Raw genomic sequence first — 25,704 nt, forward strand, 5'->3', positions numbered from 1 at the left:
CTCTTTAAGCTGCTGCATGAACAGACTTCATCATCTGGCTCCTATTAATTGGCTAAGTTTAGGAGTGCCTACAGTGTGTGTGTGTGTGTGTGTGTGTGTGTGTGTGTGTGTGTGTGTGTGTGTGTGTGTGTGTGTGTGTGTATGTGTGGAGCGTGTGTGGCGAGGGTTCAGTGAAATCTGAGAGAACTGAGCTGGAAGAGGCAACGTATGTGAGTCGTCTAGCAAAACAGAACAAGTCACTTCTGACTGCTGACCAGTGAGCTGTGGTCCCAAGCTGAAATTTCACCCTGGGAATCTGTCAGGAAAATATGGAAAAATGCATGTGTATGTGTGTGCATGTGTGAGTGTATGAGTCAGTTTGTGCTGAACGTCATGACATCAGATATGCACATATGTGAAAGAGAGAGAGAGGGTAGCCTGAGAGGGTGAGTGAGCTCTAAACATAAGCCACGAATGACTGCACATGCAGTGTAATTAAAAGCAGACGCCACTAAACAGTTTTTCACTTAACAGATACCCTCCCAGTTTCCACTACCTTGTCTTCCCCCCTCCAAACACCCCCCCGCCCCACCCCAAAAACTTCCCCCAACAAAATGATTAATATTTTCTAACATTCACAATCAGTGCCTTTGTATCTGTAACTGACCTTAAGGAAAAAAGAAGGCATTTCAGTGATTGAAGAAATGCAATACATATCCAAAAACAGGCTGCAGACTTGTCAAAACGGGTCAGGCGTAATTAGTCAACCTGTAGATTCCTGCCAAGTCGACACAGATGTTTCTCCTTTGCAATTCAGTCAGTTAATATAAAAGGATTTGAGGAATCACACCTTTTCTCTATGTCATCATCTTGGCTATGCTAATGTACCATACAGAAATCTGAGCAGAAATCTAATCCTAATGAGATTCCTAATTTTCTGGTCTATCATAGACAATGATTGTTGCTTATACATGCAAGAGCATACCATTATACATTATACACATTTACATACTGCATCAACACCATGCCAACACTTAAGTGGTTCCTTCAGTGGCCGCATAGCGTTGTTTGATCAGCTCTGTCAACACTCTTGAACATGATCTGGATATGTTGTTGATCGAACACAGCCATCAGCAGATCCATTTCTGTCATTATGGTAATGGTATGTCAGTGAGAGCTGAGCAGTTCGGCTGCAACAAAGCCTTTTCATCTGCTGGGAGATTTTATCACCGTCTGCACGCTAATGGTATTTTCACCAATCGCAAAAACCTCCAGATGTTATCTCCAACCAGCAGCACGGATAACCCTCATCGTTAAGGTGGCTTACGGATGGTAATTTCATCCCAATGCCTGGGTTAAAACAACAGTCTCCATCTCGTAAATACAGGACCTTCTCTTGAAGTCAAAGCAAAAAAATTTTAAAATGGGGTGTGGAATGAAAGCTGAAAATGTACTAAAGGAGTCCAGCTAGAGACACAGTTCTGAGAACAGCATAGGAGCATCATTCCTGGATTTAACTAAAAAAACATTCAGAGATGTGTTTAGTGCTTAGTATTTTAGAAAGCTGAAAACATTGCATGCATCTGCTAGCTCTACAATTCTCTCCTAAGTTACCCGTCTGGCCTCCATCACCAAACTATGATTAGCAAAGCGTTTGTGTGTAAAGAGCAGCTGACTTTGTCTAACAGCTTGTTAAATTTCTGCTACTTATATGTCATTTCCTGGTATAACATTTTAACTACTCTGCAAAAGAAAACACTAGCAATGCCTACAGAGAAGGAGTGGTTTTTGAGTCAACCGCAATATGAAATCATATTCATTCGAACTTCAATTCATGGTCATGCTTTCATCGTAAGGCATACTGCAATTAATAACACCTCTCTTTCAAGTGGAATTTTTCACACAGAAACCATCATCAAATGGAGCCTGCAAAAACTGCATGTCTGGATTCAGACCCATTTGACAGCAGCAGAAAAGAGCCCAACAGTCAAGCAGAAATAACATACATAACCACACCAACTAAAGCTGTCCATGACATACAGTTACACACTTGAACAAGTATGCACGATCCACAATAAGACAGTGTCCTGTGTGTGTTTATGGGCTAAATTAACAACAGACGGCAGAATGCTAAAAAATGGCTTGTTACAGGACCAAACTGCTTAACGCCGTCTCCAACTGTCTCCACAGCACATGTGGAAAATGGATGGAAATGTCCATTCCTATCAACTAGAAACTGAATAAAAATAAACAATGGTAACATATTAAAAGCCAAGCTTGGGTGCCAAGGGAAAGTGTGCCGCTTTCAAAATCAGTTTTCAATTCCTTAGAAGCCCATAAAACAGAGTCACAGATGCTGAAAAGCACATTTAGTTACAAATAGTTTGCAAAAGGATGATATGGACAATTTCCTGATTGAATTCTTGAATTATCTTTTAGTCTACACTCTTAGGAACAAGGTTCAATCTAGAACCCTAAACCGTTCTTAAGCTCATCCATATAAACAATGCCATGTTTGGTTTTATGTAGAGCCTTGCAAGAGAAAGGTTTCCTTTTAAAAAAAAGATTCCAAGTACAACCCATTCTGAGAGCTATTGCCATTAACCATCCAAAAACCCTTGAGGAACCAAGGATTTTCCAATGAATGTACCAAGTCTGTTGTGTTTTTCTTCATGCTGGTGGTTCATCCAAAACATGTGCTGGTTAAAATTGTGGATTATGGCACAGCAAAGTCTCAGCTGCTTCAGAAATTTCCTCCTGTTTCTGAAAACCAAGGAATTTCTCAAAGCTGGAATTTTGAAGAAAGATGAAAAGACTGTCTCTTTACTTAAGCTTAACATATTTCAAACAGTCAGATTACACAGACTAAACTATTTGCAGCTTCGGCAATATTACTTCCTCCTTCTACATAAACAAGTGTATAAAGTAAACAAGAATAACTATGCGCTACATCATCTAAGCATAGGCATAAAATATGCGGGGGGTTCTAGGGTCAAGTCTCCAACAATTTTGGAAAGTGTAGTACATTAAAATCTTTTATACCACAGTGCTGTTGAATTCTTGATCGGTCAGAAGGCAGTGACTAATTTTCTATATCAGCGAGAAGCTGACAGTATAGTTCTTGCTGCAAGGCATATCACAGGTTTATATTAATGCTCTCATTTGAATATCTTATCTTTTCATAGTAACAACTTACACAGGGACTTATATGGCACATAAACCGATTAAAAATGTGTATAATTGTTGATATGGTGCCATTTTCTGTTAGTAGGCATTTGTTTAGTATTTATGGAAGGAGTCTCCAGTGTCAGTGCTGGAGGTAAAGCTGTAAACTTTGCATTTTTACTAAACGACTGTGGAGCTTCCATAATATTAAACATAACTGTAAGAGGGAAGAAGACATACAACGTGCAGTTCTCTAATAAATGAAAAAATATAATCAATGGCAAAACCTCTGCGGTATAAGTGGAATAATACACTTCAGCACATGCTGTTCTTGGAAAATAATCAACTTCGGGGTTATAACAATAACTTTATTCTCCTAAATTCTCATAAAGCACACCCCTTTGTGTTTTATTCCTTAGTTATATAATAGCTTGTGGCAGAATCTGATCCATATGTTTCTAAAAGTCAGTTTATTTCTATCTGAGGTGTTAGTTTCCCAGGGTGGCGCCCGTAGTAAAAATGTCTCTTCTATAATAAAACTCTTGCATCTGGACGGATAAATGAGCACGGCGTAGATTCCTTCGAGGTTTGCGTGACACAGCAATATGATCACTTGTATCAGATATTTATTTATAGAAAACTGCAATCATTATATGATGGCAAATATGAAGTGTGAGGTTTAAAACCAGATGTAGCTGTCATTATAATGGCCAATTATAATCATCAGCCTGTGAGACCACACTCTTTGGTTTACTTCATTTTTTCTTCTAACAGGTTCAGTAAGAGACAATGTAAGTGATGTAAACCACAGTGACTTTACGTTTCAAAGATCTCCAAAGCATCCATCATCCCTGATTGCTGGAAATATTTAAAAAGCTGGTGCTCTTTTAAACACTAGTTAAAATCGAAACATATTTTATGTGAAACATGCTCGATACAGATGAGGGTAAAACTTTAGAAACCCTTTTGATGAAAGTTGATGTGGTGTCTCATTGTTCACACGTTTTTATCTTGATATAATTATCTGTTATGTCATCATTCCAGTCCCCAGACCTTTTTAAACAAAGTTCCACCCATGGTCTTGATACATTTAAGTAGTATTAAAGAGTTCATTTCAAGTTCACTAAAAACAAACTGTATCCAGTGTAGTGCCTAACACCACGATCTCGAATGTTAAACAAAAAGTATTTCATCCTCTTCTGTCTGTCAGTGCAGCACATAATTGGAGGACATTTCAAGTACATTCTTTGTTCTGTGCCAGGACTCCAAAAACACAATTTTCACTCATCGCTTACTTTTCCGTGTATTTCAGCTTCCCCTGTATGCTTCAGTGCCAGGCTGAGGTGCCACCTGATGAAATGCCAGATCTCTAGAGAAAACAGCTGGAGGATCTCAAATCAGTGAAGACAGATACATGATGGATGCTCATAAAAGACTCTCTGTGCTCCATCGTCATTTGGATGTCTTTTAAAATCTGTCTGAGGTCTCCAACAGATGATCCTCTACACATCCCTGATGAATTCATGTGGAGGGGGTAACAGATGTTATCTGGACAGGCCGAACCAGAGGGGTGTGTTACCGAAGGGGAGGTGGCAAGAAGGAGGAGGCTTCTTGAACTTTCGTGCCTGGCCTAGCTGTGGATCATCTTCAAGAGCAAGCTGTAAAAATGTTCATTTGACATGAAAATGTGAAGTCATGTCAAAACTTTGAGAAAGGAAAGAAGAAAGGGCAATAAAACCTGACTTGCAAATCAAAGTAAATGTGAAGTAATGAAATATCATGAAAATGGGACGGTATGGCAATAACTTTTAGAATGAAAAGCACAATAAACCTGATGAGTTCTCATTACGGAACAGCTAGTTCTCACTCCTTTTGCATATATTTGCTTTATGGATATTAAATGAAGAACACAATTGTTGTCATGCTATTCTTGCACGTTTTCCAAGAGCAAGGTCGAGAAACCACAAATCACATGACTGAGTGAGCAATAACACCTGTTTTCATATTGCTAAAAATTATTGTCCAGGAAACTGCAGCCAAAAAAAATCTCATAAACCATATCTTTACTTCAAAGTCATCAATCAAGTGCTTGCACCTCCCTTTCCATGTGTTTAACAATCTGACTGGACATTTGTGGCTTGTCAAATCTTTTTGATGTCAGTCAGATTCAAAATGCCTCCTTTCATCCGCATTTGCAAGTTGCACCCATAAACCCGCCCCTGAGCATACCAATCTTTATCCCTCTCCTTGGCAAAGATTAGCAGCTCCTCCATATGCACGCACACAGTCCAACCAAGCCTCAATGTCGTTACATCAACAATGCTTTTGATTAGCATCAAGGCACTGGACTGAAAACATCTTTTATTTAAAGAGTCTGAAAATACACTGGCTAAATAATCAGTCATTTCCTCAGAAAAAAACACCTCATGGTATTTATGGACAGGCTGGACTTGTTTTGGGGTCTTTTTCCCAGCAGGGTGTTTGCTGTTACATTTTATGCACTTAGCATCTTTGTAATTAGTTCTTTGAGCCATGTGATGTATATAGAAGCAAACGTATCTGATTTAAAAAAAAAAAAAAAAAAAAAAAGCAAAAATTTTTTTACAGGCACAAGTCGATTTGACTGAAATTCCGAATCCAGAGATGTTGTTTAACAGCCGAGCAATAAAACAACAGTTATGGACTACAGTGATTATGCCTGAGGCCTGTAAGCAATCTCGCAACATATTTCACCATCATTAACAGTGAAAATGAGGCCAAAACTTATGGTAAGTTTAAAAACAAATGTGAGGTTTTTTGCTGATGTATTGGAATAATAATAAATGATGTTGGATTCATTTCCATTTCAACCACAAACTAACAAATCTGAGTGAACTACATTGCTCCAATATAACTCAAAGCAGAAAGAAGAACACGTTACAGTCTAAAGTCTAGAAGAAACTACGGTTCCTCCTTAGTGATATATTACATTATTCCGGGCAATCTCTCCAGACAAACCAAGAACAAATAAAGACCTTAAAAAATGGCTTTAAACGTGTTTAACATACAGAGCTTCCTGCAAATTACCAGATAAAGAATTCACATCAGTATTTCACCATGGACAGAGACTAGATCCAATTTTCCAACAGAAGGCAACCGCATTAATATTTCTCTGCTGGGGCTAAACGTGCTCCACTGCTGATGGGTCTTTGTGTCAAAAATTGCCATGTCAGCTCTGTATACAGTCCGTGTGACTCCTGCTAAGCTACTGGTGCTTCAAATGGAAAATAATCAGCCAGTCTTGAGTCTTGCTATGACACACGGTTTGTACTATTTCAGCACAAATGAAAGCATACTATTATTCTTCCACACAGCCTCAAGGAAGCATGCATTAGACAAGCTAAGGATGTGTCAATGTTTGGGTAAGAAGATACGAAAATCTGCTTTATGTCAGAGCCTGGTGTGTCAGAGGGAGATTAGAACTGCATGTATGTGCTATCATCAGATCCGTCACCTGTTCAGGATTAGGGGAAAAAGAAAAAAATTCTTTTATTGTGAAATTCATAACCAGGCACTATTATCTACTCAGAAGCTATAGTACACATTGTTAATTAGCTAGGTTCAGAACTCAGGACAGACAAAGTACACATCAACTCCCATGACCAAATCCTGAATGATTTACTGTTGAAATGCGTGAAATCTGTTAGGCCCGTTATATCTCGGCTGTTACTGGTTATGGGATTTATGACCATTGCTGCCCATTCAGTTGCAAGTTAAAGAATTATAAGTCAAACTAGACCATTATTCATAGTTTCAAGTACTAAATGCTAACATTCTGTTTTATCTTCCACTTGTTCCACTTGTTTGTTGTCAGCTGGTAGAACCTTAATCTTGCAGAACTTGAATGACTAAATCTGCAGCATTTAACAGCACTATAATTGGACCGAGGTGTAGATATATTACAACAGTTTCAAATGCTTATTCTTGGCTGTTTAAAATAACATACAGCACCACTGATTATATACATCTCAAATAACATTACTTTGCCCATTGACTGCTCTATGATGATGTTCATAGACATCACCGTAGCGTAGTCAATGGGCAAAGTAATGTTATTTGAGTAATGCTATTTATCTGCTACAGACTACAAACAAACACCGGCTTTAGTTTTATTTAATCATACTTTATTGGCTACCAGGTGCTATGAGGAGAAACTAATCTATCGGGTTCATGCCTTTTTCCCCCATTTCTGTTTAAAAGCTACTAGCCAGTTAACTATAACTATATGAGCATAGGGATATCAAGACGACAGCTGAAGAGGTACTGGAGGTTTACTGTAGGAGGAAAAAAAGAAGGGTAGATCTGGTTTTATGCTGCAAGATGTCATCCCCCCATTACTATCATCTTGTTTTTTTTTTATTATCTGTGGAACTGTCATTTCTGTTATTTTCTTTCAATGACCAATTCTGAATATCACCACTGCTTTTACTACTACCATCCAGCATTCATTCAATATTATTTTACACATTATGTAATGATTTTATTCAGCATATTTACTCATTCCCCCCTGAAATTCATTTCTGGATATGTCAGTGTACTTGGATTACAGTATACTCTAACTCGCTTAGAATAAAAACTTCTATTAAATAAATAGAGGTAATATAACTAAAACATAAATGTTTCTCAAGCACAACAGTCAGAAAACATCCCCAACCTATAAAAGCCTTCCAGGCCATTTAAAAAGAACCCGTGCTGGAGGTAAATTTGAGAGGTTTATAAGGGGAGGAAATTTTTCTATTAATAATAAAATACACTCACTGTTGATTCAGACTGATCCCTGGCTCCACTAGGCTTAGTGAGTTTATTCGTGAGCTAAAGCTGGGTGGCCCTTGGAAAAATGTCGCTTTATGGGCTTAACATGGAGTCTGGATGAATTGGGGTCCTTAAACTGTCAGAAGAAATCTTAGGAGCTGGAGACAGTAGAAATTCCACAGACTTAGGTCATCCACCAACAGAAACAAATTAGGGAAAAGAATAGTTTGAATGCTAGAATGTTTGTCAGTCAGGCTGTTAAGTATATGCCTTACATAAATTGTTAAGGCTCATAAACAAGAGTGACAGACATAAATATCTATAGTTTTAGAAAACTGCAGAAAGACATTTGAGGGGTGGGGAGTCAAGTTCTGCTCCAAAGTTCCAACTGCTTATAAATCTTCATTACAGTTTTTTTGGTTTACTCAGCACAATCAAGACTCCGAGACTCACAAAAGGAAAAAATTTTATCAAGACCAGACACTAATATTAAGCCTGTAATAACCCAGGTGCCTCTCCAAGGCAACAGATCACCTCTAATTCATCTTATTTTCACAGTCCTTCGCCACTCTTTTCCATTCCTTATGTCCTCATTATGGCTTCCTTCTGCATGCTCTACATGCAGCAAAATATCTAATGATGCAGATATCTACGGACTTCTGCATTTCACGAACCACAGCTATCCTTAAGAACATCTCCTAATTTATGGAGGGTGACCTTTAGTGCCTTCCCTGTCACGTCATTTTCCTGTGTGTGCGCATATGTGTGTGTGTGTGTGTGTGTGTGTGTGTGTGTGTGTTGGGGGGGAGGGAGTGTTTCGGAGTTACGTTGTTTGGAATAGACATTCTCTGGAACCATAGACCCAAAGCTTAAAACCATTCGAAAAACATTTCCATTTCATACCCAGCCGCTGACCACAGCCCTCTTAACTGCCGTCTTTTGCTGGTTGGAAATCAAGGGATGCCTTTCATCATCATGACATGTCTTTCCAGGAGCAGCGCAAGCAACTTTATTAGCAATGCAGACTGTGCTGATTAATGCACCCTACTGTACAAATCCACCCTCTCTCTCATTTTTGCCCACAACTCAAGAAGTGTTCAAGTCACACTGTGTGCAGATTAACATCAGTGCAGGTCCATGCCTTGAAATTACCTTTAAATGGAGAACAAAGTGTACTTAATTCTCATTTTCACTGGCCCGGATACACTCCCCAGTTGGGTAGAGGCACTTTGATGTCTAATCCCTGTATAAATCTTATCCATGCATATCAATTTAAGGGGTAGACAGACTTTTCAAACTATTGATGAGGACATTCACTATATCCAAAGCTCCTAAAGGATCAACTATCCTTTTCATGGATTTCCACTCGCAAATCCAGTGTTGTGGCCCTGAGTGTTAGGCTCTTTGTAGATTTACGCCCTTGCTCTGGTTAACACAGGATTAACACAGTGAACTCTGGCTAACTCCTCAACCGTGTCCACTTCTTCTCGCTCTGCTTCATTTCACAGCCCAGAAGCAGGGCAGGGAATGGGGGAAGGAAGGTATTGTATTTAAAAAAAAAAAAAAAAAGGCAACATGCACTTTTCTTCTTTCTTTCATCATTCCACAGGTCCTGTAACAATTTAGCCCTTCATAAATCAGACCAGAGTGGTCGTCCTTGTTGGCAGATTGGCAGAACCCATTTTTTGTACATCAGTGGGGGGAGATTTCTGTAAGTACTGTAAATATACCCCAGATGTGCTCCTTCCAAACCGGGTAGATCTGTTATTAAAGTCCTAAACTAATTTAGCGTCAGTGAGGACCTCTTTGGAAGCAGGGCTCGAGTAAGCTGCACAGCGGGAAACTCAACATCAATCATTCTGACTGGCTGTTATTGTTCACATTCGCCTTGCTGGATTAGTCTTGGGCATGATGGGAAATTGGAATGTCATGGTTGTACGCCCAGAACACCAACCTCACAGACTCAAACAGCATTTGACAACAAAGTTAACAAGTTTTAATTTCAAGCCCTTAAGTGACCTCTGCTTTGGATAGCACCAAGTCAGTTATCATGAAAACCACAGCCCAAACAAAACAGACTCACCACAAATAGGGTTAAAGTTATTCCATTAAAGAGGGGAGGTCAGAATGTAAATTAAACATTCATGTTTGAAAACTCTATCCCTCTTTTACCAAAAGTCCTCCTTTGTTTGGCTCCAAGACAATCGCCTCTGGGTTCAAGGACTCTTCTTAGCAAGTGAATCAATTAGCATGTCAATGACCTTGTTGAATATCCCCACACCTTGTTCATGGGGGGTGAGTGGTGCTGGCCAAAAGAGCTCAACCTCCCGTGGTTAGGCACAAACGCCCCCCATGGACCTTTAACTCAAAGCAGTGATGTGGCTGTCGCCTATTCACACATTTATTCACTGAAAAACTCTAATTTATTCATCAGAGTACTAACAGTGCTAAATCCCAGACTTCAGACTTAACCAGCCAAACTGTTTTCCTTACACCGTGAACACTTTTCAGGTGAGAGACAAGAATCTGCACTGCTGGAAAAGGGTGATAAAAGGGTTAGGAGACAACCTCCAGGTCTCAACATCTGCACCCCCCCTCCCCAAACCCCTTTAACCAAATGGAATGGCAAGGCCCAAGAGGGCAAGCTGAAAACAGGAAACATGGACATCTGTCACCCCCACCCCTGCAGGGAGCTAAATGAATTAGTGACTCCAACAAAGGCAAGAGATCACTTTCAAATAATCTTACTGATTAAGGAAAGCTCTGAAATGTGTTGAGGAATGAGATCCCAGTTTGTACTGGCTATGGGTACTGGATACGCACACAGCATACACTTTCACGAAGATGGAAAATTCACTTGAAACAATTACGCACAGCCTGAGGCACCAGATTTATTAGTCTTGCAAGATTATCTCACTTTGTCTATGCGCATCACAAACTCAGTACATTAAACAACGCAATGCAATCCAAAAGCTGTATTTTTGTTCCTACTGCATCTTCACAGCTTCTTGGTTATCCTGCATTTTCTCCTCTCGAAGTGTATTTTAGAAAAACCAAACCCTTACCTGCGCCTCTCACAGTGGTCAAGACGGACAACGCCAGAAGAAAAGTTTTCAAAGAACTGCGCAAAGCCAAACGAGTAATCCGTGAAACATGCATCATTCCAGGGAATAAACTCGGCCAGTCGGATGGGGTAAAATCTATGGACAGGGCATCCAACATCCAGCACAGGTATGGAGAGTCTGTTCGGTCTGTTAGGAGAAACAAACTTCTCCAAGATTGATTAAAAATGTCTGAGAATGCAGGCCAAGTTTTGGTTAAAAATAACAGGTGCGCTGTGAATACAGCTCTTGTTTGTGGTGGCTGCTTTCCAGAAGAAGTGCGCGTTTCATTCCGGGCGAGCTGAACACCGCGTCTGCGCGCCTCTGTGCTGGAGAAGTGAGCTGTGAGAAACGGAGGTGTTTCTTGACGTAGCATGGATCAGTCCTGAGGGAGGGAAGCGGGGCAACATGGATCCGGGTTCCTGGCATGAATTAAACGCGCCACCTACGGGTGATAAACCATACTGACTGCGCACACAGCCAGTGCATAGAGAAATGAACAGCAGTGCTGGTGTTTCAATTTTTTTAAAAAAAGTATTCAAACATTAAGTTCTTAATGAAATTAAAGGAAACATCCACCCTCTATCATTAACACGTGGTCTTCAATAGAGTCCAAGATTTATTTTGTAAAGAAAATCTGACTAGACATTTTTAAATTTTTAAAAAAGACATTTTCATCAAAATGTTGGTCAATTTTTCATCCATCCATCCATCCATCCATTATCTGTACTGCTTATCCTACACAGGGTCATGGGGTAACCTATCCCAGGGAACAAGGCAGGGGACACCCTGGACGGGGTGCCAACCCATTGCAGGGCACAATCACGCACACGTTCACACACATGGACAATTTTACAACACGTCTTTGGACTGGGGGACGAAACCAGAGTACCTGGAGGGAACCCCTGAAGCACAGGGAGAACATGCAAACTCCATACACACAGGGCAGGGGCAGGATTTGAACCCCAATCCCCAGAGGTGTGAGGCAAATGTGCTAGGGGCCACCGTTCCCCATAGGTCAATTTTCAGTTCGGTTGAGTTTCTGAAATTGCCCACAATGCTATTTGACTGCCTGCTGATAGTGGCACCAGTGGGAAGTCATCTGTACCTAGAGAGTGCAATGCAGCAGCACTTTAGTCCTTTAGTTTGTCCAGCTTTCTCACCTCCTCATCTGTACTCTCTGGTTAGATAAGTTTCCTAAGGTTTCATGCTAATACCGCTGTCAACGTCATCATGCTCATCATCCTGTAGATCACAAACTAGCCGGATTTCTCAGTTAAACCCAGATTAGCACCAAAATCGTTAGCACATAACAAATATTTCAATATAAACACAATTTATGTGTTTCAGGGTGGACTTTCCTTTAAGTTTATTTTAGGAACCATTTAAGTTTCAAGAACCTTTGAAACAAGATTCCTGGAGGCATTTTCTTCAGTGAGACCGACAAACCAAAGTTCTTTCAGGAACCTTTTTGCTTTTTACTTTCTAACATGGAGCAAAATTACACACAAAACACAACATCCAATTTACAAATTGATTTTATTAAAGAAAACCCCACACACAGTTAGCAGCAATACAGGAAATGCTCTTTGTACACTCTTAGAAAAAAAGATACATCAAGAGTTCTTTGGATGGTGATGGTTCTAGCACTATTTGGGACATTTTCTAAAAGGAAACCATCTGTTGTGGGATTCTACACAGAAACTTTAATGGCTCCCCCTGCGAGAGAAACTAAAGAACCTTTTACAGTGGTAGATCTAACTTTTTTTAACAGTGAGGAATTGGATCGAAAACCTTTATTTTACATTAAAGTTTATTTGATCTTTATCTCTTGTAAACCCAAAAATGTTAAATAACCATTTTGTCTCCAAAAATTAACATGGTATCCAGTAATAATAATGAAATAAATAACAATAATACAAGGTTCATTGTGGGCTCTTTAGATGCTTAATGGTTACAACTTTGTAAAAGGGTTCATTATTAAACAATTTCTGAAAGGGGTCCCCTCTGCTGTAGGATTCTGATAAACCCAAGAACCCTGAATGGTGCGTATTAGCACCTTTGTATCTAAGAATGAAATAATTTCAATAATATATCAGTTTAAAAAAAAAGAAAGAAAAAAAAGAAAATGTGTCCATAATGCTAGATGCAGTCATGCCGTCAAACCAAGCTGACAGTTTCATGCAAGATATGGAAAACGAATAACTCGTAAAAATAATTACATTTTTCCTGGATTAAAAAATGTTCTCATAAAAAAAAAAGAATACATGAAAATCCCAAAATGTACTTTTCATTAAAAAAAAGTACTGTGAAATGTCTTTTTAATGGAAATTTTGAGGGAAGAAACCTAAACAGAGTCTATAAAAGGAACTTGTGTATAATGTGTTGTATCTAGCTTTGAACTCTCTTTTTAGTATTTACTGCAATTTGATCAACTGTTGCAACTTTCATTCAAGGCATCAGATGGAACATAAATATATTTGGTGCATGGAAATTCTACATTCATTTCAATGTGAAAGTGAAATTCGAAACAGATCAGTGTTTTAGAAATAATATTTACAATGACACAAAAAGCTGCAACAATTAATTCAGTTCTCATGATGCATGACATGCTGAATGTCCCACGGTGAACTGAGGTCTGCAGGTCCAACAGCACCATGAGGCGCAGAATGGGAGATGGTCTGCAGCTGGACAGACATTGTTGATTACAGTGTCGCCATGCTGGAGGCATTTGCAATCATTTAAGTGTAGCAAGAGCTGCCTCTCGAATACAGGATGCTGCTTTCTCAATTTCCTCCTCAGTCTGCTCAACAGTCACCACCACTCTGATGCTAGAGAGAGTGAAGGGAATTCATGCAGAAGGCATTCATGTCAGGCACAAATAAAGTAAATTAGTAAGATTTAAAAAAAAAAAAAGAGATCAGTTTGTGTAAATAAAGTGCATAGTAAACATGAAAAGATGATATTTATTGATACATGAAAAAAACAACAACATTATTTTATTATTTCTAAGAAAGATGAGAAAATTGGCCAGTAAATATCTTCAACCAAATACGAAATAAGCCAAATAAGGCTAAAAGTGTAAATATGTAGAAAGAGTAAATAAGTGTTTCCATTTTTATGATTTAATATGAATAGAAGAATAGAACATACTTTATACATACTGTATAGCTCTTCAGTAAATTTAAACAATTCTCTTATAGGCAGCTCGCTGTGTAATTAACAAACACCATTTCCATGTTTACATGTATGTAATACATAACAGTTTCCAGCTCTATCCCATCTGTAACACGCACGCATAAACAATTCCCAGCACATGACAAAACTTCTGTATTCTATTATGCTAGTTTCTATGAAAAAATAATTTTTTTTTAATTAGATTTAATTCATAGGCTTATTGAATTTCTGGCACAGGGTGTGCTGAATGTCTTTTTTTTCCACTCATTTGCAAACAGGGATGAAACTATATGAAACATTCATTCATAAGTACAACCAAATATAAGGGTTTTTGGTATATTAAGGCATCTACTTTTACCTTAAGGAGAGAATTGCATTAAATACATTATATAGGTCATCAGTGGTGCAAGAATGTGTCTCATTAAGATTGCTCTGGTTCTGCTACGATAATGTAGAAATATTGCTTGCTCTTATCTTGCCTGATCTGATAGATTTTTTAAGAACAATCACTGAAAACCTTGTTTTAAAAATCATCATATTTAGTTTGATCATTTATATATAATTATTATATATAATTATGTGCTCACCTGGGTGGTGGAAGGAAACGCTCCTCTTTGTCTAGGTAGCGAGCCTGAGTCAGAGCTATTTGTCTGTCCAAACACTGCAGGCAAGCAAACAATAAAATACAGTCGAACTGAATGAACACAGTCTTATCAAATATTTAAATGGGTTTGCTTGTGTGTGCTAGCTAAAGGAATAATTCACAAGTTTTAATACCATCTATTCCTTGTTCTGGTTACTGCTACAGTCAAGGACCTACTTCACATTAGCTTTAATATAAATTAATTGACATTTATGCTTTATACATCTGTAGTTTTACATGGGAAACAAATTAATTAATTACCTTGATAGATTTTCCTGCCAAATTACAATCTCCGAATCAATTTAAGTACTTTAATTTAAGAGACAACAACCAAAAAAAAAAAACCCATAAAAAATGACCCTAGCTGTGAATTGTAAGGAAGAAATTGTAAGGAAGAAAATTGTAAGGAAGAAAATTGTAAGGAAGAAAATTTAAGAAATCAGATGTGTGTCTTACATAGTCAATGATGGAGCGTAGTGTCCTGACATCACTCTCTCTGGATCCAGTGCTGTTCTCCAGCTGGAGATGGAGTGCTGGAGCAAATGCCTCCCCAACGACCTTCAAGCCTGGAATTCTACAATACACATGCCAAAAAAACAAGCGTTTAGGATTTACCAAAAACAATTACAAGGAAGAGTTTAAAATAATAATAGTGTTACCAGCAGAGGGTAATACACATGAGAGAGCCTGGGAAACCCTTTTACATGGTCAAATTTTTACATTTTCAGCTGTATATAGTATTGAAAAAAAAATTTAAGTAGAGGTCCCTGAATATATTACTGGCAAAGAACTGTTCTGATCAAAACCTGATATTTTGCAATTTTTGGGTGTTTTCCAGAATTCAGCCTCAGCAACATCCGGTGGGGTTTTAGGGCTGCTCACATATGTTCTGTTTTCAATTTTCAGAGGTTACTCAGAGAACCAGAGCATAGACACACAAGAACTGTCTAAAATCTATTTTCCACATAATTTAAAGATTAAAGGAAAAAATATGAGATTATTTAACAAAAAAGAAGTGAGCTGTCTAGGGAGGTCAAGTGAACTGTTTAATCCTGTATTATATAGGCTGGAGTGTTCCAGACCATCCCAAACATAAGCATATCATCCAAGTTCTTTCTTAAATACCTAACACTGAAAAACTGCCTAATTGATTTGGAGAGCTTTTGACAGAGCTTTTGGTCGAATGTTCATTCGTATTTCATGGGGAAAATATCAGGAGTTAGGATGACTTACCCCTGCAATGCTTTGTGGACATATTTACATTTTTCTCTCAGGATGGTAAAAATTTCTGAAAAAGAGAACAAAAAAAAAAAGATGCATTAAGAGTTTTTTTTTTCTCGTGTAAGAACAGCCAAGACACAGGCAGTAATTGCTAGTAATCTAACTCATAGTGATTAGTTTAGCTTGGCCATCAGAAGACTGGTGCCCAATTATCCCAATAGGTTCTGTAGACATGAGAGACAAGTAGGCCTATAAATAAACGTCAGTTTGGATTTCATGTGCTCTGTCATGCAGCTAACTCAGCAGTCATTAGTCATTAGTGTCAGTACTGAAAAACTGCATTATCTTACCTTTCGGTACTTACAGGAAAACTCAACCCTGAAGCATGTTCGTACTGAAATACTGATTTCATTATTTCATTGCCGTGAGAATTTAGCAGTTGTCCGTCATGCTGAATTCACAAGGGGACATTGCTAACGCAGTTACAATGATGTTTAACAAGAGGGGGAAAAAAATCAGCTATCTCAAAATAAGGGATAACAAAATAAGGGATAACAGTCAGGTTTTGCGCTTAGCTCCTAAAAACAAAACTTCTTTTCTCATAACCATTTATCAGGTATGCAATGCAGCTGTACACCATATTTGTGCTGAGTTACGGCAGAGATTCAGCTCGACTAGCTAGAAATCAACCAAGATGAGCATAATGGTGCTAACGGTGATATGAGAATGAAAGATGAAGCTTTGGAAGCTGATTTATATGACCAGAGTGCACAGATGTGGAGGTGAGCAAGCTGGACCGATTTAAAGACTAAAGAGCCGCTGCATTGCTCGCTTTAGGATGAGATAAAGCAAGAGCTAAATCTCACTGGCGCCACTATCAGCAGGTAGTCGAATGATATTGTATGTAGAAAACTGTTAACCAAAGTGAAAATAGACTAACATGTCAGTGAAAGAAGTTTAAACTAAAACAAGTCAACTCAGAATTTCATTACAAAATAAATCTAATAAATAAACTCATTAATACAAATATAGCTTAATAAAAAATCTGTTAATTATACAGATTAATGTGCAAGTAGTTCAGGGTGGATTTTTCCTTTAACTCTATCCTGCAACCCAATTCACATGTGAGACAGACGCTGAAAGTTAAGTGTCTTGCTCAGGAGTCCACTGACGCTCCCTGGGAGTTCTTAAATTCGAACAACCTTCCAGTCATTAGCACAGAACTTTAAATATTGAACAATTGCTGCATCTTTTATAATAAAAGAGTCTATATAAATAAAGAGCAGTTTCAGAATGTATGTTTCTATAAAATCTAGAGTTAGATCTACAGTCTGTTAGGAATTCCTTTTCAGTTCTGAAAGGTTAAAAATATTTTTTGTAGCTTTCATATGGGCCTCCACATATGGTCTAAATCAGGAAGATATCAGGCTTTCTTTTCTGTTTGAAGTCTTTCCAGTTCAAAATTGTATAGTGGAATGGACCCAGTAATCTGATGGTTAACAAAAACTCATTAATCTACTGACTGCTCCTCCCTTCTGATATTATTGTGCATTTTAACAGCTTTTGTGTGCTTTGTTAAATAAAGAAAGATGATATATAGGCTTGGGGGGATTGAATGCTAGAGCTATGTGTGTGTGTGTATGTTTTTACCTGGGTCCTCCTCCATGATGTTGAGGGCCTCAATAGCAGCAGTAGCCAACATGGGTGGAAGAGAGGCTGAGAAACAGTAGCCCTGTCCAGACAGACGCTAACACACACACAAGCATGACCAATCAATGAGAAATGTCCTGTGACTGCTCAATGTCCAAATAAAGGATTCTGCCTAAAGGTGTCCAAAAATTTTTTCAATTCAAAGCCAAAAAATGTTGCTCAAGTAGTGTGTCCAACAGTCACTGTGATCAAGTGGTTCTTTCTGCCAAAAATCTGGAGTGCATATAACAGATACTTCATAGATGGGTCATCTTGCATTCAGCTTGGTTTACATTTCAAAGCACACATGTATCCAGTTATATCTATTGCTTTTGATCATTCAAATGATAATGCAAAAACCATTCTTCAAAATTTACAGATTTATTGCACAATCTGATTCACATCACGTACAGATCTGAAATCAAACTTAATTACACCAATAATTTAGATAGACGATTTGAATATCAAGCACTGAAAGAGTCATAATTCTCAGATACCTGATGATCAATTACAAATGATCGTCCACAGCAGAATCCACCTATGGAAGCCACTGCATTCTCCATGTTGGCACTTATGAGGTCAATGTCATCTATCTGGATACAATAAAAGTCACAACATAACTAAGACACTTTAGAAATACCACACATAAATGCTAACTAATATAAATACTAAATACTAACATGCCTAACAATGACCAAAATAAATGACATATAGGGGTGGTCTGTACCGTGTAAAGAAGGGGTTCTCAAACAGTTTGCAGCCAGGTACCCCTTTCACTGTAAATTAAATTCCACGGAACCCTTTGGTACAGTTTTCAAATATTAATCTAAATGTGTGCAATAATATTTTGGCTATTTATTGGAACCATAGAGCTTTTCACTCCTGAACTTTTCACTGACAGAACACATTAGGGCCAAGGCCGACATGTTTTCGAGTTATTGAGGTTTGGATTAAACCCACTATAAAAACTCAATAAATATAATAACTGTGGTAATGCTGGGTTATGATTCTACCAGTGTAAAAAAAAGGGAAAAAAAAAATAAAAAAAAAAATCTGACCCCTGGCTATGCTTTACAACCCCAATTTTGATATGTAAAAAATTTGGGAGGTTAACTGTATCTATCATGGTATACACATTAAAAAAAAAAAAAAAAAAAAATCTAAGAATGACTACATAAAGACTTCCTGATTTACTTTTAAATCAGACAAGTTTATGCAGTTAAGTTAACTCCCATGAAACCAACAAAGTACAAACAGTGCAAAAACATGAGCTTAATGATTTAATAACCTATTAAACAGTTCATATCACTCCAAACCGTGATGGAAGACCAAAACCTTTTCTTTTTCCTAACGGGCTCTTTGTCTTTATTTTGTGTGTAGTATGGATTTAAGAGACCCACAGCTGCTGTGTTTTATTGCACACAATCAAACTGAAGTAGTCATAGCTGTCTCATAAATAGTTTTTAAATCACAGAGACATCCGCACAGACACAACATTCAATGCAACACTCTGTGTTAGAGAACAGATTTTGTAGTTTTGTTTAACCATGTTAGCAACAATATTAACATTTTCAACCAGCTGGTAATTTTCTACCGTCCTTCATTCATTTTTAGGAATGATAGAGATTTCGAGTGGACCTGTCCTTTATTTGAATGAATGCGGAGCGCAAACTAACATGTGCTACTTACATTAACTCCAAAGTGTTCAGTGACGCCCCGGCCATGCTCTCCCAGCACACCGAAAGACATGCTTTCTTCCAAAAAGATGCGTACTTTATACTTGTACTTCAGCTCCACCTGGAAATGAAGACACACCCAGTAAGAGTAATTTTACTAGTTATGCATCATGTACCATGTAAAACTGTACTCAGGAGAAAGAGAAGACAGTGTGTTTTCTCACCAGCTGTGGGAGAGGGCAGATGTCTGCTGTGTTCATATACAGGCCTTCCACAACAATGAATTTTCTGGTGACTCTGGCCTTGCGTGGATTCTGACAAAATACACATCAGAAAATATCCATCAGTGAGAGGATTCTGAAACATCATTGCATTCTTTTGCATATATATGTGTGGAAAAGATGAAATATTGGATTTTGACCAAAATACTGCTTTTAGCATTTTCTGACATCGAAACTTTCAGAAACTGTAAATATATTTCACCAAAATTCAGTGTTTTTATGTAATTTTTGGCCTTGGCTAGGCTACCTTCCTGCAAAAATCACTCTGGTTAAGAAGCCAGTTTAACAAACACAGAGGAAAAATTTCATCTGCCAAAACTGTAGGATTGTTCATGGTTCATGTTCTACTGTAAATGCAGTTCTGTACATTACACATCTTTGTCCTGAAGGCACTATATTTCTTCCCACAGTATGCATGTACAGTATTTGCATGACTCTTTCCCCACCTTCTGGTCTTCCAGCTCCTGCTCCTTCAGCAGTCGCTCCAGATCCTCCATGTCGTTGTGCTTGAAGTACTTAATGAAGCTCCTGGAAGCCTGCAGGCCCTTCTGGATTGCAAAACACGCTGCCTCATCCCTGCAGAAACGAGATCGCAAACAGCGCACAATAACAAGTTTTATGCTTGTGTAATCAGAGATTGGTGCATCTGGGTGCATCTGAGTAACAGAAAGAGAATGTCATCAACAAACTACAGAAATACTGGAGAGAAACATTATAGTTGCAACAGAAAGCCCCCTGGCTGAGAAGAGAGAAGCGTACAATGCACAAGCACTTACACAAATACAATGTCGCCTCTCTTGGAGTAGGCAGGAACGGCGCTGGCTATGGTTGCAAAGCCATAGGAGTAGATGATGGCCTCCTCTGTTCTCATAAACTTAGCCAAGCGTTCCTCTAACTCCAGGTGAACATCTAAAAGGAAGGATGTAGATGGCATGTATAGAAAGCCTTTAACGCGCATAAACTGAGTTTAAGAATATACAAGCTTATGGAAAGAAATATCACCCACCAAATGTTCCATAGAAGCCTCTTGGGCCACATGTACCCACGCCATACTTCCTAAGAGATGCAAGTGCCTTTTGCTGAAATAGATAGATAGACAGATAGATAGATAAATAAATAAATAAATGGACAAATAACCCTGTGCTACAGTTACTTATGACCAACCAAATTTCTGAATTATCTGACTGACCTTAAATTCCATTTTTGTGATGATCTTACCATCAAAAGCAGTGAAATCCTTTTTGAAATACACTATTTTATCCTCCAGTAATAAATAAATGGCGCTGACAAGATGATCATGTTCCGCCATGAAATTCATTAATGCAGTTAAAATACACTGAGCACTAAAACAGCTGCCTCTGACCACCACTCTGCAATCAGAGCTGGATCTGAATTTTAAGAAGCATGGAAAAGCAATTAGGCTAATGCTTGCATTCACAATGGTACAAACCTTAACACGTGCATTATCGAGCAGGCCCAAGAAGTTAAACGAGGCAAAGTTAATGCACTCTTTCCCATTAACAATCATTTTGTGGCTTGGAGAGCTGTAAAAGAAAAACACGGTTATTAGCAGTAAGTAGGAGTGCAGTACATATGAATTATTCTTTCAGCTTGGAGTCAACAGAGCTGCTGTAATCAGTCATGTCAGAGGTAATAATGTAGTACCAGTGACCCCAGATGGAAGGTGTTCCAGGCCAGCTTACCCAGTCACAACATCATAATTTAGAGACGGTTGATCTTTCAACACAGGAACCAGCGGCTCTGGCTGCCATTCTTCAATTAACTCCTCTTTTTCCTAAAATATTCACAGTCAATAGAGAAATTTCAGTTTTCGACCATCGGACAAGTGACAAGATTTTAACCTCGGCATTAAAAGCTTTTCAAATGGGTTAGGTTTTGCAGACATACATTATATGTCCATATGTTTGTGGACACCTGACTTTCACACCCATATGTGGGCTATTCCCAAACTGTTATCACAAAGTTGGGAGCACAGAATTGTATAGGATGTTTTGTATGCTACAGCATTAAGATTTCCTTTCACTGGAACTAAGGGGCCCAAACCTATTCCAGTATGACAATGCCCCTGTGTATGAAGTGAGATTTGCCAAAAAGACAAACGGTTTGCCAAGGTTGGGGTGGAGGAACTTGAGTGGCTTCCACAGAGCCCTTATGTCAAACCCACTGAACACATTTGGGACGTACTGGAACGCAGACCGCACTGCACGCCTCCTTGCCCAATATTAGTGTCTGACCAGGCTACATTTTTCCCAGGCTTCAGTTTTGGTGAGCCTGTGCCCACTGCAGCCTCAGCTTTCTGTTCTTGGCTAACAAAAGTGGAACCCGACATGGTCTTCTGCTGTTGTAGCCCATCTGGCTCAAGGTTCAATGTGTTGTGCATTCTGAGATGCTTTTCTGCTCACGACAGTTGTACAGAGTGGTTATCTGAGTGACTGTAGCCTTTCTGTTAGCGCGAACCAGTCTGACCACCCTTTGTTGATCTCTCTCATCAACAAGGCATTTCCGTCTGTAGAACTCCCACTCACTGGATGTTTTTTCTTTATTGCACCATTCTGAGTAAACTCTAGAAACTGTTGTGAGTGAAAATCCCTGATCAGAAGTTATAGAAATACTCAAACCAGCCCATCTGGCACCAAACATGCCATGGTCAAAATCACTGAGATCACATTTTTTTCCCCATTCTGATGGTAGATGTGAACATTACCTGAAGCTGCTGGCCTGTACCTATATGATTTTATGCACTGCAGCCATACGATTGGCTGATTAGACAACTGCATGAATGAGTAGGTGCATAAGTGTTCCTAATTAACAGCTCGACGAGTGCAGATGTGACTGGTCAGGTGGGCACATACTTCTAGCCATATATTGTATGTCTTTTACACGGATAGAGATGACTCCTCACTGCTCCCGGTCTGTGTGCTGCGTCCTCTTGGTTCTCAAGTTCCCTCCCACCTCCCAAAAACATGCTGGTAGGTGGACTGTTATGCTAATTAACCCTGGGTGTGAATGTTTGTGTGAATGTATGTGTGCATGGTGTGCAGAGGATAAAGTTTGCATCCATGAAAGCATAATACACATATACACACACACAAATGCTAGAAACATCATAGCTTACCTAAAAACACCAGAAGCATTTGAAGTCCATTAGTACATAGTTTATACTTTATTATTCAGCAGTTTAACTGGCTAATATTTAGTTTTAGTTTGGTCCGGACAGGAGACAATACAAAATAGTATTTCCTGGAGTGAGTTTAAGAAAATTCCTTTCCCACAGGATATGACTCAATCTTTTATAGTAGTTAAAAGACTACTTCTATAAAAGGAAATGCCCGGGCTGTAAATATTTTTGACATGACAGATTCAGACAGGACTAAAATCCCAGAGATACTCCAGTAATAATTTTATTACCACCTATTAATCCATGTGCTAAGGGTCAGATTAATTTTCGTTAATTGCAAATGTTTACAACTGCACCGATATAAAGGTTCTATCTGCCATTTTGGTCAAAAATGCGTTCCGCACATAAACACCATTACTGGATAATACATTGATATCACTGAGTATTTTCCTTTTTTTAAAGTTTGTTGGTCTATCATTTGAAAACCAGTTTATAATTTCTTATTATAGTGTTCTACTCATAAACCTGGATGAGTAGGAACCTGAAGTAATTTAACATTATATAACTTGGCCAATCAGTCTTTTGAGTTTTACCATAAGACCTGATCTATGACTTATAACTTAATCTGGTTGTTTTTAATGATGAATTAAAATCATCCAGACAAAACCTTATAAAAGCAAACACTGCTCATTCTTATCTTATCGACCTTCTAACTGTCATATCATATATAATGATAATTCATAATATTTATGAGATCAACAGCAAAAATGAACATACAGTAAAACTGTTTATAAGAAAGATGTGATAGAACTTTAAGGATTTCATTACCTTGTCAGTGAGATCAGACCTCTCTTGCAGCTTATAGGTTTTTGAGAACAACAGTCTGATTATCCACAGTATCAGGATTCCTTCTAAGATCAGATGATATGCTGGTGCCTAGGAGCAGAAAAAAAGGTGCTGGGAGTCCACTTATCATCCCTGATGATTCAACGTGAACATGAGTTACATTTTATGTAGCATAACATGCAAAGTGTTTTTTTTTTTAAATAATCATTGAACATAATATACTGTGTATGTCATGCATTAACATACACAGTGTTTATGGAATGCTTATAAACTTCATAACAAGCTTGCAAAATTGTGTCCTAGTTAGAAAAATTGATTTAGTCTCTGCGTTTGTGGTGTAAAACTGTTAACTGTATGAAGTAAAAGACCATAATTAGTAACTGTAAATTCCACAGGACCTACAAAACCCTTGACACACCACTTTAAATTGGTTTCAAAGGTTTTTAAATTTCCTCAGTTTCCTGAGTTTGTCTTTTTAAATGGCAAGTCACTAGAACAATTAGTCAGTTAAAAACAAGCAAATTAAAAACAGAAATCTCCATATTTAAAATCAACTATTCTTCTACAATAAACTAAGAAACTTATTTTAACTGTTTAATAATGTTAAATTATTTTAAACTGGGTTTGCTGTTGTTGATATGAACGTAGACAGCTACTGTAGCTAATAAACGGAATTAACGTTTTAAACCTAAATGGCTGCTTATTCCCTACATTAGTGCACTTCAAAGACTACGAAAGAATTAATTCTACACCCTATCTAGGGCACTATATGTGAAATAGGGAGTAATTTGGGATGCAACCACGAACTATTTGGCAACCTGGTTTTACTTCCGGTATTAGCTAGACAACAAACTTGAGTACAATACTCCATTTAAAAGAGACACCAATCCGCCACGGTGTCAGTAGAATAAACACACAAACATAAAGTCATTTTAAAAATGATATCGCACTAAATTTTGCACTAACCTCGTAAAAAGCTTGCACCATCTCAACTAACACCCACTGTTGTCCCGCCGCCATCTTGGTTGTCAGAGTCACATGACCATGCACCATACGTCATTTTGCCTAAAATGTACTTGCGCCCTCGTGTGGACTCTCAGTGAAAATGGAGTTTGATTTTTTTCCCCATTGATTTTTTTTAATAATAAAGAACTATACATATATATATATATATATATATATATATATAATATATATATATATATATATATATTTTTTTTTAACTTCAGTTCATTTCTAAACTAAGGACTGGTAATTTTAAATGATTTTAAGAGAACCTAGAAAGCATCTTTGCTTATAAAATTAGATTTTTGATTTCCAGTTACTCATTGTATTCATTTGATGTGTATAGTACATATACAGGTATATATCACAAATGTAAAGCATACATGGAGTATTATTTAAGAAAAAATAAAATATTATCAGAGAATTTCCTTTTGCCATTTCCCCTTTTGCATTCCATTTAAACTTTTCCAATTACTATCTTTATTTTCAAAGAGCAAACTGCAAGTCACAGAGCAAAAGGAATTCAAATGAGAGAAAAGCAAAGCAAAATTGACACTGTAACAGATAACTGTGCCTTTAAATATTTTTCAACTCTTTTTCTTTCCGGCATTCTGGTGTGGAAAAAAAGAAAAAAACAATCCTCCCTAAAAGTTAAATCAGTTATCAGTTGTTTAGTAATGTCACTATAGTGCAGTCCAAAAGTCTGAGACCACACTGAAAATCTGTTTTTTTTTCTTTAAAATTTGAAATAAGCAGAAAGTTTTAGAATTTTTAAATATTTAAAACAAAGAATGTAAATGTTCAATATCTTTAATATTTAATATTCAAGATTATGCACTTTTTGTAGGTCCCTATTTAAATGTAAGCAAATTTGTCATACTGACCATGTTTGTACAAAAGGTCAGATTTTCCCCCTGCCTAATCTCTTCTACTGAAGCATGTGCTCAGACGACACTCTGATGGATTTGATCTAAAATGGATCATAAGATTT

The 25,704-nt window shown here is 37.9% G+C and overlaps 2 protein-coding genes across 3 annotated transcripts in view; both read right to left on the reverse strand.

Annotated features, from left to right (window-relative positions):
• The window catches only part of ror2 (receptor tyrosine kinase-like orphan receptor 2), a 70,931-nt gene extending 59,469 nt beyond the window's left edge, over nucleotides 1-11,462 (reverse strand). For both annotated transcript variants that reach the window (XM_026942806.3, XM_026942805.3), the window contains exon 1: nucleotides 11,001-11,462. In XM_026942806.3, coding sequence (XP_026798607.2) covers nucleotides 11,001-11,412 — 412 coding nt within the window. In that variant the 5' untranslated portion in view covers nucleotides 11,413-11,462. The remainder of the gene's footprint in view (nucleotides 1-11,000) is intronic.
• Nucleotides 11,463-12,556: 1,094 nt separating this feature from the next.
• Nucleotides 12,557-24,771, reverse strand: sptlc1 (serine palmitoyltransferase, long chain base subunit 1). Its single transcript, XM_026942797.3, has 15 exons — nucleotides 24,675-24,771; nucleotides 23,691-23,798; nucleotides 21,427-21,518; nucleotides 21,174-21,267; nucleotides 20,730-20,802; nucleotides 20,500-20,632; nucleotides 20,170-20,299; nucleotides 19,667-19,756; nucleotides 19,456-19,563; nucleotides 18,264-18,359; nucleotides 17,728-17,824; nucleotides 16,090-16,144; nucleotides 15,313-15,430; nucleotides 14,801-14,874; nucleotides 12,557-13,867 (listed from the first exon to the last, which is right to left on the reverse strand). The coding sequence occupies exons 1-15, from the start codon at nucleotides 24,759-24,761 to the stop codon at nucleotides 13,774-13,776; spliced, it is 1,449 nt and encodes a 482-aa protein (XP_026798598.3). The 5' UTR covers nucleotides 24,762-24,771; the 3' UTR covers nucleotides 12,557-13,773.
• Between the last annotated feature and the right edge of the window lie 933 nt (nucleotides 24,772-25,704).

Source organism: Pangasianodon hypophthalmus, chromosome 17 (genome assembly GCF_027358585.1).
Source record: "Pangasianodon hypophthalmus isolate fPanHyp1 chromosome 17, fPanHyp1.pri, whole genome shotgun sequence".
Classification (NCBI taxonomy): Eukaryota; Metazoa; Chordata; class Actinopteri; order Siluriformes; family Pangasiidae; genus Pangasianodon; species Pangasianodon hypophthalmus.